The sequence below is a fragment of the Arvicanthis niloticus genome, chromosome 3, assembly GCF_011762505.2.
Source record: "Arvicanthis niloticus isolate mArvNil1 chromosome 3, mArvNil1.pat.X, whole genome shotgun sequence".
Lineage (NCBI taxonomy): Eukaryota > Metazoa > Chordata > Mammalia > Rodentia > Muridae > Arvicanthis > Arvicanthis niloticus.
Window position 1 is genome coordinate 116,480,109 of NC_047660.1, and position 20,408 is coordinate 116,500,516.

The 20,408-nt window shown below is 40.1% G+C and overlaps 2 protein-coding genes across 18 annotated transcripts in view; one reads left to right on the forward strand and one right to left on the reverse strand.

The window, feature by feature from the left end:
- Kansl1l (KAT8 regulatory NSL complex subunit 1 like) overlaps window positions 1–10,747 on the forward strand; it is a 121,415-nt gene extending 110,668 nt beyond the window's left edge. For 12 of the 13 annotated variants that reach the window (XM_076931726.1, XM_076931731.1, XM_076931734.1 and 9 more), the window contains one exon: window positions 821–3,713. In XM_076931726.1, coding sequence (XP_076787841.1) covers window positions 821–1,051 — 231 coding nt within the window. In that variant the 3' untranslated portion in view covers window positions 1,052–3,713. Of the gene's footprint in view, window positions 1–820; window positions 3,714–10,297 lie in introns of those variants that run through there. The other variant, XM_076931738.1, reaches the window with a different exon arrangement.
- On the reverse strand, window positions 3,404–19,918 carry Rpe (ribulose-5-phosphate-3-epimerase). Of its 5 annotated transcripts, none has more exons than XM_034497335.2 (7): window positions 19,731–19,918; window positions 19,111–19,130; window positions 14,017–14,096; window positions 6,615–6,754; window positions 6,105–6,239; window positions 5,610–5,696; window positions 3,404–4,067 (listed from the first exon to the last, which is right to left on the reverse strand). In XM_034497335.2, exons 1-7 carry the CDS (start codon window positions 19,839–19,841, stop codon window positions 3,945–3,947), a joined length of 696 nt encoding a protein of 231 aa, XP_034353226.1. In that variant the 5' UTR covers window positions 19,842–19,918; the 3' UTR covers window positions 3,404–3,944. The 5 variants fall into 5 exon arrangements, with proteins under 5 accessions (XP_034353226.1, XP_034353229.1, XP_034353227.1 ...); XM_034497338.2 differs by having other exon boundaries at window positions 19,100–19,130; window positions 19,731–19,915; XM_034497336.2 differs by lacking the exon at window positions 19,111–19,130 and having other exon boundaries at window positions 19,720–19,916.
- Between the last annotated feature and the right edge of the window lie 490 nt (window positions 19,919–20,408).

Consider the following 20,408-nt stretch of genomic DNA (forward strand, 5'->3'; position numbering starts at 1 on the left):
CTGAGTTCTATGACTGCATTTTCTTTTAATTACCGTTTCACTTTATTTCATGTTTATGTAGAAATGTTAATTGTAAAGTGTGTCATTACAGACCCAAGTCAGTGAGATGTTCAGTCTAGTTAAGTCCAGGAAGGTCTGTAGTGGAGCACCCGAGTTCCATTCTATTAACAATTTCTTTTTATTTATTTTTGGAGGCACAGCATATCAGTAACAAGTTTTACCTATCTATGTACTTACTAGGGAATGGGGATTCTATCAAACTTGCTTAAAAGAACAAATCTTTCCACTATAGACTCACACTAGGTGCACAGCAAGCACCATTTCTGTTTTTCTGCTTCTAACGAGTTTGTCTCCACACAAATCCAGTCCTACTTTAGGATACTATATCCTAGCACTACACAAAGTTCATGCATCTTTCCCTATTTGCAGATATTGAAAAATAACAAGATCAAAAATGGAGGGGAACTACAGAAATGAATATCCAAGTTGTAGAAAAGCAGGAAGAAAAAGTCAATGTATATCTGTAATAACGATGAGGTAGAAATGAAATACAGCAAGAAACCCTTACAGGGGCTTTGCTTAGGTATCCTTACATTGAACAGAGAGACAAGTGTTCTGTAGCAGTATATTCTCTTCCTAGCAGAGGAAAAATGAAGAAATAATTCCTAAAGTCAGGAAGTTCTCAGTATATTCATTTGGACATGAGAGGAAAACAAAAACGTGAACTTACATAGTAGAAGAATAATTATACAAAGTGACATTATAGATTCCTTAACAAATAAATTAGGTGAAACTTAACTGAAAATGTTTCCCCTTTCAGTCTTTGCGGTGGGAGCGACGAGCTTTTCCACTGAAGGATGAGGATACAGCAGCCTTATTATGCCAAGATGAAAGAAAGGATCAGACTGAGGGGGCAAGCACAGCCTTCCACGATGAAGTCTTCCATAGCACTGCACCTGAGAATGGCCACCCTCCAAAAATGCAGTTAGATGGAATGGAAGAATATAAAATCTTTGGTATAGGAGTTACTAATGTTAAAAGAAATAGGTGACAGGGAACATATTAAGAAAAATATATAACTGAAAGGAAAAGGGGAAAAAACCTACATCCTCTCTTCTGGATCTCCACCTCCTCTGGTCACAGTTCCAGAACAGGAGGAAGTGCCACATGTATCATCTTTCACTGTCCAGGGAACATGCCAGAAGTCTCTTTTTTTCTTCCTGAATCACAGAAGTAGCTAGCTTCTCACCTACACAAATGCTAGTCACTTGTGTTTGCCAATAATACAAATCACAAGCACTAAGATAGTAACTGCTGCAGTTTGATGACAAATCACACCTCGGGGCATCTGTTGAGGTAAGAGCCCCTTCCTGACAGTACCACTGATCTGCATCAAATGACAACTATTCCTTGTTTCTATTTTCATGGCAGTTCACTAAAATTGCCTCAATAATATATGACAATATACTAGTGTATATACAGAATATATACACATACAGTGTACACATATGTAGTCTTAAAACTGCATGTATAAACTACTCTATGCAATGTAAGTTGCCATGAATACCTAGCACAGGTGCTGATTGATAACAGACACCTGAAAGCTCTGACTGTGGAGAGGGAGTTGTTTTTTCTTTTATTCTAAACATTGTTTAACCAATATAAGTTATTTATGGAAATTCTTATATCAGATAACGCAATATTCATTTATTTGAAATCATTGTTCTCTCCTGGACTAACCACAGGCTTTCTGCTTACTCCTAACAGAATTAAGAGAAGCAACTTAAGAGTTTAATATATTGATACATTTAAAAACTATTGTCGTTGGAAATTCACTGAGTTTTACTTGCTTTATGTACCTCTTCAAGACAGCAATTTAAAATGTAAAACAGCATACAAATCATAACATGGTTGTAATTCTAGCTAATGTACAGCTAGAAGCTTCTAATTTGGTGTTTCCTTACCATAGCTTACACAAATACCTACTCTTACAGGCATCTTAGATCAAGAATTCACGTTTTCCAAGACCAAGACTTTAATATAGAATAGTGAGGAGTGTACATTAAGGAAAATACTTTTTGAAGCCATACCATTTTTTTTCCTAGATGAAAGTTAAGGACAATTTGTATCAACCACTTTTTGTTATGCAAAGAAAGGTTATTCGATTTGTAGTTCCCATACTACTGAAATCCTGGCCACTGAGCTTGGACTCTATGGGATTAGACACTTAAGGTTTTGTTGAGGATTAGAAATTAAACTGATCCCGGCAGAGGGGGGTGGGGAACCATTTAAATTCAATACTTACAAACTTTTGCTTATAGTTTTACTGTACATTTATTTTTAAAGAAAAAGATAACAAAAGCCAGAAAAATACAAGTTGTCCCAGCAAATAATTTCAAATCTTTGTCATGACTGATATTATAACCTTCTACATAGTTTTTTTTAATTAAAGTTATTTCTATATGCCTTGTATTGTGTGATTTGATTAAACGCACAAACCTTTCATAAGCTAAAATAAAAACAAGTATGAATAAATTTTATCTTACAGGGCAGAAAAAAGCCCAGGCAAAGCTCTCTATTCCAGTCCTATTTGTCAGTGTTCTCATTTTATTACTACTTATTTATGGATTAAGTCTGTATTCTGTCATCTCTTAGCCTACTTCTACTTTCTTAGAAATTTTATATAAATCCATCTATCCTTGGGGACAAAATCTATAATTTCAGAGTATTCTTGACTTACTGTGATTCTGCTAGAGGATACAGTTACACTGAAAATAAGAAAAGTAAAAACTTTCTTTTTTCTAATCCACCTCAGGAGCTGTTTGTAGTTAGAGCAGTGGTACACACCAGAAAACTGCTTATGACAGACCCTTCCTATGTACCAGGCTACTGGAGCTTTACTTTTAGTCTTAAAATAGGAAAAAAATACCTGTTCTAACAATTATAGGACAATTAGCAGTTAATATGATTATACCAAAGTGCTTAATATAAACTCACAGAACAGACATGATGCTTGCCATTTTATGTTGAGCATCCTCTACAGTCTAGGAGTAGAACTACAGGCCTTTCAAAACCATGTTATGCTCTCAATTCTCAAATGCACAATAGTTATGGTTCCATTCAATATACATAAGAGTTTACAGTGAAAACAAGTTGGGTGATTTTATTAAAGAGCTAGAATAGGGTATTCTGTTCTATTGGTACCCAATCCAGTGGCACTTCCAAGACACACTGTATGGTTCCTTTCTGCTCCTGCCTTACACAACAGTTCTATTTCATGCCCCTAAGAATGGTGGTTGAGTGAGAACCAAGGGCAGAAAGGAATTACAGAGTAGCCTGCTGTGACAAAGAAAATACCTTGGTAAGTCTGTGCTTGCATTTCAGAAACCCTAGGCTTCATACATTATTTTTATAGTTTTTAATAAACCAAGTATAAGATAAAAAGTAAAAATAATTCAAATGCCAGACCATAACATGCCACCCCACCAAAGCTTCTAGTTTTAGTCCCATTCCATTCATATTCTCAGGCATATAAACAAATCACAAATGACATGAACTAGAGAAAATATGGATGTCATTTGCTTTAGGGATAAACCACGGAATCAACAGAACATTCTTTGTAAAAATACAGAAAAATGTTTTTCATAGTAGCTAATTTTCCTCTTTAGCCATTAAGACACACTTCTGTCTGTAATCTTAACAAATCATATTTTCACTCTTTACAAAAATCATTCTCCCAGTATAAACATGAATATTTTTCATCATGCTAATTTCTAAATGGCATCTCTAAAAAGGTAGTTATTTCTAACCTCTTGAACATCCTGCACAATTGACTTTAATCACTGGAATGCAGCACTGCTTCGATTGCAATGTGAATTGGTAGTCAATATTCCTCTTTTCCAGTAAAAAAGGTTTCATGAGCAGAGACTGGGTCCCTTGTGGCTTCACCGATCAAGAGAACGTTTCTGAGCGGCTTCTGAGCACACGTTTCTTAGTAGGTTGATAACAGCTCTGGGGTCATCACTCCTCATAATGGCACTGCCAGACACAATCATGTTAGCTCCTGCCTGCAAGAAGTACACAGCTATGTGTTAGCAGGGAAGAAATTGAAACCTAAATCCCGGACTAGCATTTCCACCCTTGCTTTGTCGGCATTTTCCCAGAAGCTGACTGTAGCACTCTTGATTCACTGAGTTAAGAGGGGAAATGCTTATAAATGAGGCCATATTATCATTTGTAAATGCATCTACCAAGTCACTGGACTGTTGGGTTAACTAGCCCTGAGCTGCACATAGTACCTCTGCAACTACTTAGGTGAAGCTTTAAACTCTAGGACCTCAATTCCATTCAGGTCTTTCCAATGCATATCTCAATGGCCTCAGACACTAAGGAAACATTGTATGTTTGTAGAAAGTCTGAAAGGAGACAATGTGAAAAGTAGAAGCCAAAAAACACCACGAACATTAGTACCTTCACATTTTGTATCAGAAAGAATGTAAAAATAAATCTCAATGCCTTCTTAGGTTCTATTATGGCTTAGAGTGCTGGATGACATTTTAAATGTAGAAGCAAAGAAATGGGAGGGGTGCAGTGTTACACATACCCTAAAAACCTCAAAAGAGATAACTCCAAATTTAGGGCCTGGGATTTGAACTCAGGGAAACCCAGTATGTTGTGGAAGTCTCTGTTGGAAGCTGTAAAACTCACAAGCTGAGGAAAAAGTCTCCAACAAGACCCAGTCACCTGATAGCACAGTGTTCCATCAAAAACATTCTTTCCAGGAATTAGAATTTCTAGTACTAATGATTAACATGTCTCTTAATTTGAGCAGGAACAGCACAACAGAAAAGTTTAAAAAAAAAAAAAAAAACCTTAATAGTATCTAAAGGAAGATGTGCTTAGTAATCATCTGATCTGTCCAGCTGCTTTCAAAATACTCATCACTGACAAGCCTTTTTTTTTTTTTTTTTTTTTTTTAAAAAAAGAAAACATTAAGGTCTTGCTATGTAACCTAAGCTGGCCTTGAACTTAAAACTCAAATTTCTCCTGTCCCTCATTTCTCTACTTTCTTAGTAACTGCCAAGCTTTTCATTGTTTGTATCAGGCAGAAAAGTATGGCCATTATAGAAGAATCTGAATAAAAATGAGCCATTTGACTTCTGGTCACTTGCAGTTCTCAGGAGCCGCTGTCTAACACCACCCAGGAGCAGAACTAAGCTAGGGGAGCTCCCTAGGAAAGCAGCCTAAGCTTGGTAAACGAGAAGTGGATCTAGTCACTTCTTATAAAACACGAACAGCTAGCTAATACTGCTAAATTCTAAGATAGCATGATTAGGCCAGTTAAATTCATCTGTTTTTCTCCAGTTGAGAAGTTACCTTTTAAAAGAACTTAGAGATTTTGCTAAGGACAATGTACTCCTTCCGGAGACCAGGATTCACTATTCAACAATTTATCTTAGGAACTCACTTGTTCTTTACTTACTAATCCTACATTTGAACAAAAAATATTTTTCCCAAGAAAAAATCAATTTGCGCAATCTTCTGGTGCTAAGACTGTCCTGCAGGCATCAGCTATGAGAACTGTCCTAGTCACAGTTGAGTAGTCTCACCTCTGCACACTTCTGAACAGTGTCAGGACCTACTCCACCATCGACCTCTATATCCAAAGTTGGGAACTGGGTCCTCAACCAGTGAACCTAGACATACACGAAGAAACAGTGACTCCTACAGTAGACATGCAGGGGAAAGCAAGCACACAAAACACCAGAGCTAACACTTGCAATGAAATGGCTAAGCCTGCCCACACTGCATACAAACATTACCAGGAAATCACTTCAACAGACTGAGCATATTATATTTGTAAAAGCAGTTTAGCAAATGACATTCAGTTTGTGATAGCTTTACAAAGACTGCAATGAAAACTTTTACAATATGGTTAAAATACTAATTTATATTTTAAAACCTATCATGCTATATTACAGTATCCGAAGGCATCTCTGTCTCCTCACTTCCGAAACAGAACATATCTCAATGACATATATTGCAGTTATGTCTACTGAATAGACACCTATAGCAAAAACCTCACCCCAGAATATCTCTTTTACCTTGGGCATCATATCTTCCATGAATTTCTGCCCTCCAAACCCAGGTTCTACGGTCATTACCAAGGCCATATCTATTTGATTAGCCCACGGGGCCAAATATTCAACTGTAGTTCCTGGTTTGATGGCAAGGCCAACCTGTAACAAACAAACGCTAAATCACATTACTTTCCTATTGTATTATAGTGGCCTAGTTTAAAAAAAATCATCTTATAAAACAATATGAAAATTATCCAGAGTATAACAGGTTTTTTGTTTTGTTTTTGTTTAACTTAATTTATTCTTGCTACCTTATTGTTATTAAAAATTATTCTTACAATATATTTGATCATGTCCCCAACTCCTTACAGATCCCCCTACCTGCCCAACTTTATATTTTCTACCTTCCTTTCTTAAATACCACCTGCCCATGTCCAGATCTTTCTCTATCATTTTTTTTTTTCTCCCACCCATCTTACCATTACCAGCTCTGACAGGAACTAGGATAAAATAAGACTCCTATCATTGACTTACCTTCATCCCATTCTCTCGGATGTCTTTAATCAAAGCCCCTGGGTTCTCAGTTGCCTCAAGATGAAAGGTATATTGATTGGCACCTGCCACAGCCATTGGTTTTACCCACTGTTCTGGCCTAGACACCATCATGTGCATATCTAGGAAGAAAAGACGTCTCCTATACATTACTGAGAGGAATATACCCAGCTCACAGAATGAAGTCAGCCTATAGGGTTGTTTATTTTGTCATTATGTATATAAATTATTCTGGCACTACAAAAGTGATCAGTTATACTTTGGTATAGTTTTTATCCTAAAGATACAGTCTGCTTATATTCACTTGTGAAATAGTTTTTCAACGAAAAGTGCATCTGCTGTATGTGAAAAGAAATGAAATCAGAAAACTGAGATCTAAGTTCAAGAAATCCTACTTTCAAATGTTTAAGAAAAGTTACACTACCTATATAGCCTTGTTCTCTCCCAGAAAGCTACATGTGATACTTCCCATATGCTCTTTCAGGTGACCTTTATTGAACTCTTACACCAACACGTATGGATGCCATAGGTCCTAGAAATCGAGCTGTTTCTCTACTGCCTTTGGGGTCATTCTTAGTGAGACAGTATGCAAAAGAAGATAAATATGAGTTAGGTTGAACAGCTAGTACCAGCACAAATGAGACTGGGCCGTACTAGGAGGACATGATGTCAAGGAAACTGGCAGGTAGGGAGGACAGTGGAGCTCTGCAGGCTGCTGGGAATTATTCCTGATAAGATGGGGAAAACAAAGATTTCAGTGAAGTGACAAGGGCCAACCACAGAGACCTTGTGACAGGAACCCAGGAGAAAGTCATGTTCTGGAGGCGTAGCCATCTAAAAGGTGAAAAGAAAATGCAGATGATGCCAAAGATTTGGCCTGAACAAGAAGAAGAGAGCTGCAGTTCACTGAATGAGAGAGAAAGCAAGCTGGGATGGAGGTTGGCAGCCTAAAGCTTGATACTTAAACATAGTATAGTCTTCTTAAAGTTTCTAAAACCTGTAGAGGAATTTTAATCCAGCAACATGGCTGCTCTGGCAAGGGATCACATCCAAAGATATGATCCCACCAGATTGCAGACACACTCTGGATTACAGTATGATCTGGCAGAAATGCTGATACTCTTAAGTATACCTTTAATCTTTAACAAGGAAGGTAGGTTTTAGTTGAAGAAAGCAGCCATGTTAAAAATGACATCTAATTGAGGAGCAGACAAAGTGACAAATCAGAGAAAGGTTTATTAGAATAAGTCAGAGATAGGATACACCCAACACACATGAGAACAGGAGACAAAGAAAGGCTACTTAAGAGCAGCAAGAGAGGAAACACTGATGGTTTGGTGGGTAGTGTGTATGTATGGCAGTTTTACCTGGACAGTTTAGAGATGGTATAGAGAGAACAAACTAGACACAAGAGAAGACAGATTAGACAAAGAATGAGACAGAGCCAGAAGATTAGAACATATTGCCAAAATGAGTATGATGCCAGACAGAGCAATTCAGTCAGAAGCCGAGAAAAGCCAGATTGATTCAGTCAGCTTGGAAGATCAGATTATATAGAAATTAGAAGCTTCCAGGCTATGCCTAGGGATAGATAAAACAGAGAAGGATACACTCTGGGCTCAGTATGACTTGGTTCTTACCACCTCATCTGAGGAAATAAAAGCGACATTTACAAAAAACAGAATGTGTTTCATGAGGAAATGGTCACTTCAAAGAGTCAAGACCATAAAAACTACCTAGTGACCAATTCTGTGCAGGGAACTGTGGAGAGTAATGAGCATTTCTTCTTTGGGGGTGGGGGTAGGGGGTGGGTCAGAGGAAGTACATTTTTGGCATTGCTAAGATATATTTTTTTTCCCATAGAAACATTTTTTTATTGGACATATTTACATTTCAGATGTTATCCCCTTACCCCATTCCCCCACCCCAGCCTGGGAACCCCCTATCCCACCCCCCCCTTCCTGCTTCCATGAGGATATGCTCCCACCCACCCATTCCCACGTCCCCACCCACTCCCACCTCCCCACCTTTGAATTCCCCCACACTCGGCGGTGTCCAGCCTTCATAGAACCAAGGATCTCTCTCACCTATGCCCAACAAGGCCATCCTCCCCTACATATACAGCTGGAGTCATGGGTTCCTCCCTATGTGCTCCCAGGCTGGTGGTTTAGACCCTGGGAGCTCTGCTTGGTTGGCATTGTTGCTCTCCCCATGGGGCCACAAACCCTTTCAGCTCCTTCAGTCTTCTCTCTAACTTCTCCATTGGGAACCCCTTGATCAGATCAATGGTTAGCTGTGAGCATCTGCCTCTGAATATTTCAGACTCTGGCAGACCTCTAAGGAGACAGCTATATCAGGCCCCTGTCAGCATGCACTTCCTGACATCCACATCAGCGTCTACCTTTGGTGACTGCACATGGGATAAATACCCAGGTGGAATGGTCTCCAGACAGCCCCTCCTTCAGTTTCTGTCCCACACTCTGTCTCCATATTTGCTCCCATGAGTACTTTGTTACTCCTTCTAAGGACTAAAGCACCCACACTTGGCCTTCCTTCTTCATGAGCTTCATTTCTTTTTTGGGGGGGGAGGGTAGGGTGAGAGGTGGGTCAGAGGAAGCACATTTTTGGCATTGCTAAGATATATTTTAAAAATAAATTCTAACACTTCAGAATGAAACTAATATTATAAAATTCAAAAGCTTTGAAAAAGAGCTAGATAATAACACCAGCAGCATATATTTCTAAACTAACAAAAACATATTACTAGATAAAAACTTCATGTAAGATTGGCAGTCCTAGAACAAGGTCTAGTGCTCTCTAGTTGATACTGGCTAGATATACAATACAGGTATTGTGTGTGTTAGATATTTGAATTAAGACATTTCACAGTACTAATTAGCACACCGACTATTAAAGAGAGCTTACTACAGATCTTCTGATAGTTTACTTTGCACAGCTTCATTTTGAAGGTTTTCTGGTGTCAAGTATGGTGTAAAATGTTAAACAGAAAGGCCGAAGAGATGGCTCAGGAGTTAAGAGCCCTAGCTGCTCTCCTAGAATACTGGGGTTCCATTCCTAGCACCTATATGGCAGCTTATAACTCCAGTCTCAGAGGATCCGAGACCCACTTATACCCTCTGCTGGCCCCAAGCATGCAAGTAGTTCACAGATATACCTGCACGCAAAACACTCACACATATAACATAAATAAGTTATTTTTACAAAAATTAAACAAAAAGTTCCAGAAATAAGTACATGGTAAGTTTTATATTAAGCACTTCACACCAGCTTGCTCTTTGAGTCACCCCTCTGACTCATGTACGGACACTATCTATAAACTACAGGCACTATATATTATGGACATTATATACTACTGTTTGTTCAGCACTTGGCAGCTGGCTGAAGAGACTATATCCAATGTCCTGGTATCACAGTGCTCATGATCAAGTTACCCTATTTCTAAAAAAAGTAGTATTATTTTGTGTGTGTGTGTGTGTGTGTGTGTGTGTGTGTGTGTGTGTGTGTATGCATGACATATCTAAGTACAGATGTGTGCATGCCATGGTATGCATGTAGGGATCAGAGGACAACTGTTAGTTAAAAACAAAATCTGTAAGTCATTTTCTAAAATGAACAACTTAGCTGTCTTTTTTGTCTTTTACAAGAGAAAACTGGTGTTTGGAAACGGCAGCTAGTTGAGCTTAGGCAATGGTGCAAGATGTCTGGTCAGAAGAATGTATCGCTACAAGTAAAGCGGAAGTGCTCCATTCTTCCTACTCAGTCTTAGAATCAAGGAGACATTACTCAAAGACGGACTTATACATACTCTAAACTGCTTCACCAACGATATGTACTGTAAACACAGAGCAGCATACATACAGCAATGGAGCACAGTCTCAACCAGAGGAATCCAATGCCACTGCACCACTGACTTGGTTACGACGCCAAAATACTAACTCATCACTGATTTGCAGAGCTGGTATGGACAGTGACAGATAATGTCTTAATATTATGAAAATGCCTTTGACCTCATAAATGGGATAAAGAGGACTTCCATGGTCCTCAACACTATAAACCACTGCCTTAGATAATAAAGACTTTTTCTTGTTACTTTACTTCTTAGATGTCTTTTGTACTCAAAAACTAACACTGAATAAATAGTTCAGAGCTTTCAAAGGATGCTGATACAGAGTTGTTAACATAAGTATCTCCAGAGACTAAGGCAGGAGAACTCCAAGTTTAAGGGTAGCCTAGATACACAGTAAGTTTCTAAGACAACAAGGGGAACTTAGGGAGACCCTGCCTCAAAACTAAAAGTGCAGCTAGGGAGATGGCTGTAAAAGTGCTAGCCATGCAAACCAGCCAATTGGATCTCTGGAACCCATATGAAAAATAGATGTAGCAGTGTAGTCCCATTTAGAGAGAAGAGAATATCAAGGAAGCTCTCAGGCCAACTAGGTAGAGTATGCAGTAAGACAGACCCTGCTTCAAAAGGGTGGAAGGTGGGAGATGACTCCCAAAAGCTGTTCTGATCTCCCCATTCACAACCACACTGTGTCACAATGTATACCTGCATGCATGCACACAGGTGCACACGAGCATATACATGTTCACAACATGTACACACACACGTACACACACACACACACATATATTCACATTTTAAAAATAGTAAAAGGCTATGATTGGAATTGGGATGTGCAAGGCCTCAGTTCATCTCCAGTTACATCAACAAAATCCTAGGACCTTATAGGTTGTACATACAACTTATGAACTATGTTTATTTTTAAAGATTTTACTTCCAAATCTGCATACATGAATGTCTGTGTGGGTATGTGCACATAAGTGCAGATGCCTACAGAGGACAGAAGAGAGAGTTACAGTGGTTGTGAGCCATCAGATGTGGGTGCTGGGAACCAAACCCTGGTCCTCTGTAAGAGCAGGACATGTTCTTAATGGTGAAACTGTATCTCTAGCCCTGGTATACTTGTTAAAATGCAGCAATGTGTCAATTATCTAAATAACCAAATCAAACTGCTTAGCTACAAAAAACAAAGGGCTCAAACCCCAAATATTAACTCAGTGCATTCATCTTTACTTTGGAAATTTTTCCTGAAATAATAATGATTTTTCCTGAAATAATAATTAGCAAAATTATATATATAAACATCATACATATCCACCTAAATCCAGGAAGAAAAAGTAGATTGTATATGGGGGTGGCATTGAATCAGGAAAGACTGATGATAAAAGATAAAAAATACTGAGAAGTGAGACCATAAGTCATAATATAAGAGGAAAAACTAATAAGAAACACATGAGAAAGACAGCAGTGGGATGTGAGAACAGAGTGATTTATTTAATCATTTCTCATAGTGCAACAGATATAATTTTAAAGTCATGGCATATAATACTAACAAAGTCAAGAAGACTCTTACTTTGAAAACTCCTTTCCAAAACAATAATGTTTAACATAAGATTATATTCAACTACATGAAATTTAAAACTATGAACATGTTGGGAAACATAAGGTAATGATTCACAGTTTTTTTTTTTTTTTTTTTTTTTTTTTTTGGTTTTCTCAAAACAGATGACTCTTTTCAGCCTGAATAAGGTGAGGGATGGCTACAAATAAGACCAATGCAAAACTATAGATGTACTTTATGAGATCTTTGGCTGTTTAGTTTTTATATCTCAACTGTGTGATTCTCAGATGTGAGTTCGGTAGATGACAATAGCATGTTGCATGTCAAAAGGCTGGACACACTTGCTAGAGCCTGCACTCAGGACAGACACACTTGCTAGAGCCTGCACTCAGGACAGACACACTTGCTAGAGGCCACACTCACATGGACACACTTGCTAGAGCCTGCACTCAGGACAGATACACTTGCTAGAGCCCGGACTCAGGACAGACACACTTGCTAGAGCCTGCACTCAGGACAGACACACTTGCTAGAGGCCACACTCACATGGACATACTTGCTAGAGCCTGCACTCAGGACAGACACACTGGCTAGAGTCCAGACTCAGGACAGACACACTTGCTAGAGCCTGCACTCAGGACAGACACACTTGCTAGAGGCCACACTCACATGGACACACTTGCTAGAGCCTGCACTCAGGACAGACACACTGGCTAGAGTCCAGACTCAGGACAGACACACTTGCTAGAGCCCGGACTCAGGACAGACACACTTGCTAGAGCCTGCACTCAGGACAGACACACTGGCTAGAGTCCAGACTCAGGACAGACACACTTGCTAGAGCCTGCACTCAGGACAGACACACTTGCTAGAGCCTGCACTCAGGATGGTCTGCCTTAGTAAAAATGTCCTGTGTCTGCACTGCTGATAACAGTCAAAAGACACATGTGGCTACTGAGGACTTGTAATGTGACTATTTTAAGTTAGAAACTAAATTTTTATTTTAGTTGAAGTAGCCAAATATGAGTTTTACAGCTATAACACTGAACAGTACAGCTAGAGTCCTTCATAAAATTGCTCCACTGGCAAAAACCTTAAAATTTACTTAATTATACAATTTACAGAAAACATTAGGAATTTGGATCTGTATCAGTTCAAAAAAGTTTTAGGTTGGAGTGGTCTAAAAAGAAACCACAAACCGACAAGGACAAAAACCTTCAGACTTCCTACCCTATGACACTGAAAGGAACCATATCTGCAGAAAGCTTACATTTGAAAGAAGTAACCCAGCTGTTGGACTACTTAGTTGAATCATAAATTCAACTGGTAGTTACACTAAGTGTAATTGTGTGTGTTTAGCCTTAAGAAAAGCAAAGGTTGGGGACGTGGAGGTGACTCAGCATTTGAGAGGACAGGCTGCTCTTCCAGGACCCTGGTTCAGTTCTTTGCACCCACATGGTGGCTCACAACCTTCTGTAATTTCAATTCCAGGGAATCCAATGCCATTCTCTGGCCTGAGGGCACTGCACACACACATTTAGGCAAAACATCCAAACAAATAAATTATAATAAAAGAAAAATCACAAGATGAGTTGTAGCTATACCTTTTGATCTTACAGTCTGATAAACTAAAGTAAGGTCAAAGATCAGACTGCACAGTGGGTAAAAGTCAATCTGTCTCACCGAACAGTAGAGAAGCGTTACCTTGGACTTGGTTTAGAAAGGCTCCTCTGAGGAGATGACAACCAACCCTAGGGCTGACGGAAGACCCTCTACAACAGTTTTTCCAGGTTGCATCAGCCTCAAGGCCTGAGGAAGGGAAGGTGTTGGACTGCACTTGATCTTAGCAGCAGCACAGGAGAAATTAGGAAAAGGGTGCAAGATGAACTTGACCAACCACCCCCTCTCCTTTATTTAAGCAACAGAAGCAGTTTTAAACAGTATAACAACCCACTTACCAAAGAAAGGGTCCTGGCCTAGCTGCTTTCGGAGGCTTTCAACCACAGGGTGACCAAAAGTAATGTTGGGAACAAAATGCCTGCCAAGACAAAAAGAAAATCTTACTCCAAAAACATTTCCAATCTCACTTCTACATTTTTCAATATGAATTCTGACAAGAAAACAAAGGAACGTTTAGAATTGCATTTTTTCCCCAAATCATCCTTAACATTTTTAGTATTAGACAAACTAAACAAAAATAACCAGGTAAGATCAAGTTTGCAATTAATGAGTGCTGGCACATGTATCTTCATAATGACAAGTCTGTAATTCATAACCCATGGCAAACAGAACTGGGAAGATGACAAAAGACAGTTCCTGACTTGCTCAAGGGACACACCGGTTAAAACAGGATTCTATCACAGGTGTCCTGAATCTTAGCCTCTAATCCACTTCAATCACAGGCCACTAAATTAGTTTATTTAAACCCTTTAAACAATAACCATTAAAAAAATAACAATGCTTATTGGAGCGAGTCATAGTGTACTGAGGGCTTAGTTCATGCCAGGCGTTATATATTTCTTCATACCTCAGACTAGTAAAAATAGATATGATTTACATCCTCTTTGAAGAACATGGTAACTAACACCCTTCAATCATCTGGTTCATAATCTGTGGAACAGAATTCAAGTTAAGTCAGCCTGACACCAACCCAAAAGCACTTAACTTTTAAACTCCTTAAATATTAGGTACATACAAATAAAACCCCAAATCTGAGACAATTCTGGTCACAAGCATTTTGGATGAGAGAAATTCAATCTGCACCCTTTTTGTCCTCACTATCCAGCTGATCAAACTCTTCATGAATAGAACCGTGGAATAGAAGAAGATGAAATCCCAGAACAAGTGCATGGTCAGGCACTCACACTCAACTGCTACACTAACAAGAAATAAACTATTGTGCTATGGCCCTAACCAGGTTGCATCAGCATCAAGGTCTGAGGAAGGAAATGTAGGCTTTGAGAAAAGCTGAACAATAATGCCCATAGGAATGTGAAGAAAGAAAATAGCAAACAAAGGATTAAAATAAATATTTTAAGTATTCTGTAGAATTCTGAAATATTAGAAGATCACAGACTTATGAAATGTTGATATCTGAAGGATCAGAAAAGCCGAAAAGGAAGACAAGGCAGAAATAAGCAAGTTTAGGTCAAAGGGGCAAGGGTGTTGACCAAAGCAGGAGTAGGCTCCATCAGATTAAGGATGTTCAATGTTACACGCAGGTGTTCAGAGTTTATCACACTGTAAATATAAGTGGGGTATTAGGGCAAGAAGCAAGTAATAAAATGCATACAATAAAGCATGAAGATGGACTGGGCAATAAGTTGCAATAAGGAAGGCTAAGAATCGATAAAAATGACAAAAATCAGCAAAAAAAAAAAAAAAAAAAAAGAGGTCTGTCAACAACTAATTAGATACAATTAGGCTTTTTCTAAATACTTCCCATATATTAAAGTTTAATATGGCAACCCATGAGACAGGTGGCACCTGTATTTTACAGGCAAGGGAACGCAGCCCAGTGTTGGCAGCGGGAGTTAACACAGGTAATGAGGCTACAAAGTCCAGTCTCAGCATTCACCTGCCAGTAGAGACACTAGAACAATAGTCCCGGGGCGGGGGGGGGGGGGGGGGGGGGAGGAAGGAACTCACATTCTCAGAATAAACCTAAGAGGGACAGAACAAGTGGACCATGGCTAAGTCCTCTAACCAACTGATCCTTGGAGGCTCAGTCTCTAGTATTTATAAGATTATTCCACTGCCTGTCCAAGGGCCATCACTGTCAGGGCTCCTTCACACACTGATGTTAATTACACCAGAAATAAAGGGATGGTAAGCAGGCAGCAACCCAACAGACTGTTCTACAACTTTACACAAAGTCTTCAATTGTATATACTGTTCTTTTAATTTACTGTGTTTGCTCAAATTTAGGTTTCATTTATTATTAAAACAAACATAGTGACAAATATTATGGGCTGAGAATCTGAGAATCTAATAAATACAAATTTATTTGAGAAACACAAGAATAACATAAAAAACTACCAACCTCCAAGTTATGTGAATTATCTGTGCTCCTGGTGATCAATTCGATGAACTGGGTTCACTAAATTCACCAAGAGCCCAATATGCACCAACATTTTCACATGAAACTAAAGGCTTGTGTCTAGGCCATAACCAAAAGTCGCAAAAACCTAGGCATGAAATTGGGTGTTTCGGAACTGCCAGACAACATGAATTATCAAAGGACTTCTAGCCTCTTTATGAGGGCTACTGAGGTTCCAAAAGCCTAAGAACATGAATTTTTATCAAATGCCTCAGATTTCTTACCAGACTAGGAAATCCTAAATTAACTTACTCTAAAGAAAAGGAATTCACCAGAAAAATCAGCTTTATCACTATTTCACTCTGGCATTCCCCACGACACCCCTCAGAAGGAAAATGTAACGAAGGGTCCTCCTTCCTGAAACCTGGGACTTGCTGGGGATAATCCATAGCTGCTGTAACACAGTGATCTTAAGTTTCCTCTCTTATCAGGTTCCATCAGCATCCCTATACTTTAGTTATAACTAGAAGGCAGTCTACTGCAAGCAGATCAACACACAAAATGTAAGAGGATTAGGTTGTTACAAAATGCACCAAGATGGGAACCCGTGGATCAGGAACTATAGAGTCTTTGGCTGGTAGCAGTGGGTAGACAACGTTAAGAAGCAAAACTGAGCAGGTGAGACAGGCTAGAGAGGGTACAGCCCAGGACACAATGAGACACTGGTTAAAGATGCTTGCCTCACTCAACTCCAGACAATCAAGGCCTTACCAGAATGCAGAACAGAAGACTAAATCGTTGATATCCCCACCATGGCCCACCCTCAAAAGTCAGAAATTCAGTATTCATGTAAAATCTCTCCAACTGAAAATCCCAATGATTAATTTAGGGTAGCTATGTGTTCTGCTCCCATGGTTGAGATCAACACACTCCGGCTAGCATTCTGCCATGGTGTTTTGTGTTTTTCTCAAAGTGTTTCTCCAGAAAATAAGCCTGTCTTTTACTTCAGATATCTAACCAGACTTGTGTGTAGCCACCTAGTGTTTCCCAGCCTAGTTTCTGACCTTCTAGATAAATTCTGTTTTAAGCAGAGAAGAAAACTGAGGGGTGGGGTGGGGTGGAGGGAAATATTTTGAGGCTGGCCACCTTTGGGATCCCACAGCTCTCTTCTGGAGACACTGCAGTATCTCAGGTCTTGTCTACTCTGCCAGGGTGATGGGAAAGAGGCTGGACTTCCTCAAGTTGGCTTTCTCTTTTGCAAACGATGAATAGAAACAGCTTTTACTTCAAAGAAAAAAAAGTAGGTATAGACTTAAACACATAAAAATTGTACATGAAGAATTTAGGTTTTTCAAGCCAGTGCATCTTTCTTGGTAAATATAGAACGGTTTAAAAAAAAAAATTCTTTTTTTGCCTTATTTACTAAAAAGTCTGCCATGGAGAAGGGGGTCTGCTGGGTGCGGGGACAAAGGTGACACCCAGAGATGCTTTCTACTATTACTAAGCAATGAAAACATGCTTTACTTCTCTTACCAAGGAAAGACAGGTTCTGCTCTTGGGAAGTTTACAGTACATCAGAAGAGAGATAAAATGAGACACGGCATTGGACCTTACTCTTCACTGATAACATATTAACCTCAAAGAGTTCCTGGACAGCACATAGGGCCCTGGCCCTACACAGAAAACCAGGTTAACTAAGGAATACGAAGAACAGGAGACACAGTCTCATCTAATACCAAATGGCCAGCTCTAAAAATATACACACAAGTGGCATTATACAGACTGAGCAGGTCACATTTATGTATTTAGGGATATATGTATGTATGTATTTTTACATATGTATGTGATAATTTAAAAAGAAATCATGGATTTGAAAGAGAGCAAAAAGGTGTATGGTCTTATGGGAGGGTAGGTGGGAGGAAAGGGAAGGGGAAACGATTTAGTTACATAGAATCTCAAAAAATAAAGACTTTTAAAAAATAAGGTTAAAAAGTGGGGCTACACCTTTGATCCCAGTGCTCAGGAGGCAAGGCAGGAGGATCTCTGTAAGTTTGAGGCAAGCCTGGTCTACAGCATGTGTTCCAGGACAGCCAAAGCTATGTGTCCAGGACACATACCTGTCTAAAAACACACACAAAAAAAAAAAAAAAAAAAAAAAAAAGAAAGAAAGAAAGAAAGAAAAAAAAGAAAACAAAGTAAAAGAACAGAATGTCAACTGCTTCTAAGTACTATCACCAACATTCCTATTAGCAAAATGAAAGAAATGGTCTCCATCCATTCATTCTGTATCAAGCAGACTTAAACATATAATCTGTTCCATGCTGAGACCCCCCCCCCCCCCCCCCATTCTCTTAGGCACCAAAATCAAACACCATCTCTGTGGTACACATTCTATTCAGTCAAGGGCTTTCAAGTAACTGTTAAGAAAAACAAGAGATTTAACTACACAGAGAAAAAAAAAAGAGAGAGAAAAAAAAAAAAAACTTGCTATGGAGAAAAAGTCAGTGACTTTAAAAAGAAATTTGTGTAATGGAGTGTGGTGACCCGTGCCTGTAATCCCAGCATTTGAGAAGCTGAAGCAAGATTTTGAATTTGAGGCCAGTTACACGTAACAGAGACCTTGTCTCAAAAACAGAAGGAACAGCAACACCCCCAACAAGAAAAGGAACTAACGACCTGTTTGTAAGTAACACACATTAGCTAATGTGAGTGAGGGCAAACAGATTTTGCTTATTTGAAATAGATTTATTGTTCTATCTCAACCCAAGGGGTGTGTGTGTGTGTGTGTGTGTATAAAATTCTATGCGAATTTCCGGTGGGAACTGCTAGTCAAAAACCAAGCTTCAAGTTCCAAGTCTGTCACAATCTTCGATAATCTTGAGCAAGTCTTACAGCCTCCTTTGGGTCTAGGTTTGTTTCCTCACTTTAGAACCAACTTAGGAAACGTGTACCCTGATTCTGCGCATTATAAACTGTAACTACAGTGCTTAAAAATTACTTACAAAAAACTGACCTCCCTGAAGAGCAGGGTGCCTGAAGAGAAAATAGACAGGAAAATCAGAATTCGAATGGGTTATTCGATACAACTAACAACAGCAGAGAATCTGTTACATGTCAGGCACTGGACTTGCTCCTTTCAAGTTCCCAAAGACGCGGAAGCGTTCTATCATCAATGATACTTCCATTTTCCCCACACTGAAACCGAATCCCAATGAAGGCTGAAGCGGCTTGCCTAAGACAAGTCGGCAAGTGGTCGAACTTCGGAAGCCCATCCAGGTGGCAAGCTTTGACGAGTCTGTCTCCCAGCTTCGTCAAGAATTAGTTATCTGAGTTTGAGCAAGTCGTGCCTGTCCCGTTGGGCCTCAGTTTCTCTACGAATTCACGACAGTAATGTCATGAACACTGGAGGTGGCTCCTGGGTCCTGTCACCACAGGTTACGGGGGGGGGCGAGGAAGGACCGGGGACTGGGCCCCGAAGTCAGCCAGGGCCGGCTCGGTGCCCTCAGCAGCGCACTTGGCGAGGCAGCCCGTCACACCGGGGCGCCGTGCACCCAACAGGCGCTCGCTGAGGTGCAGCGACGCGACCCGCGCGGCCAGCCCGCCCCGAGCCCCGCGGAGTTACCCGTCCATTACATCCAGGTGCAGGTAGTCGGCCCCCGAGTCCAGCATGCGCAGGCACTCGGCCCCCAGGTTGGCCAGGTCGCTGTTTAGGATGGACGGGCCGATCTTGCAGCCCGACGCCATGGTGCCGGTTCCCTAGAGCGAGTGAGCCCACGAGAGCCCGGGCCAGCCAAGACTTCGTCCCGATTGGGCGCGCCGCACTGGCTCCGCCCCCTCCCTCCTCGCACTGTCTTCCGGACTCTGCCGGAAGCAGCTGCCCTGCGGCAAGGAAGTCCCGCCTCCACTTGGGGGGTGGGGCTATCAGATGGCTGGCTAGGGGCGGTGCCAGGTGCAGCGCTTTTGCTTCCTGTAATAGCTTTTCTCAGTATAATGGCTTCTTTTTCTTTTGGAAGAAAAGTAGTTCATTGAGTATAATGTAAAAAGGCTACGGGCTGATCAGCTAGACTATCACCTACAATGTAGGAATTTGTTTTCAGTTTTTTTTCTGTTTCATACATATATGCCATGTATTGTGAGCATATTCAACCCCGTTACCCTCTCTCACTCTCCTGCCACTCCTGAACCCTTCTTCCCAATTAATCCCTCTCCTACTTAAATAACTTCGTGTATCTGTAGGTTTTATGCAGGGAGCCACAGTTGCTTCTGCAATCATTATTTGCAGCATTTTATAGAACTTTCCCCACCCTCCAT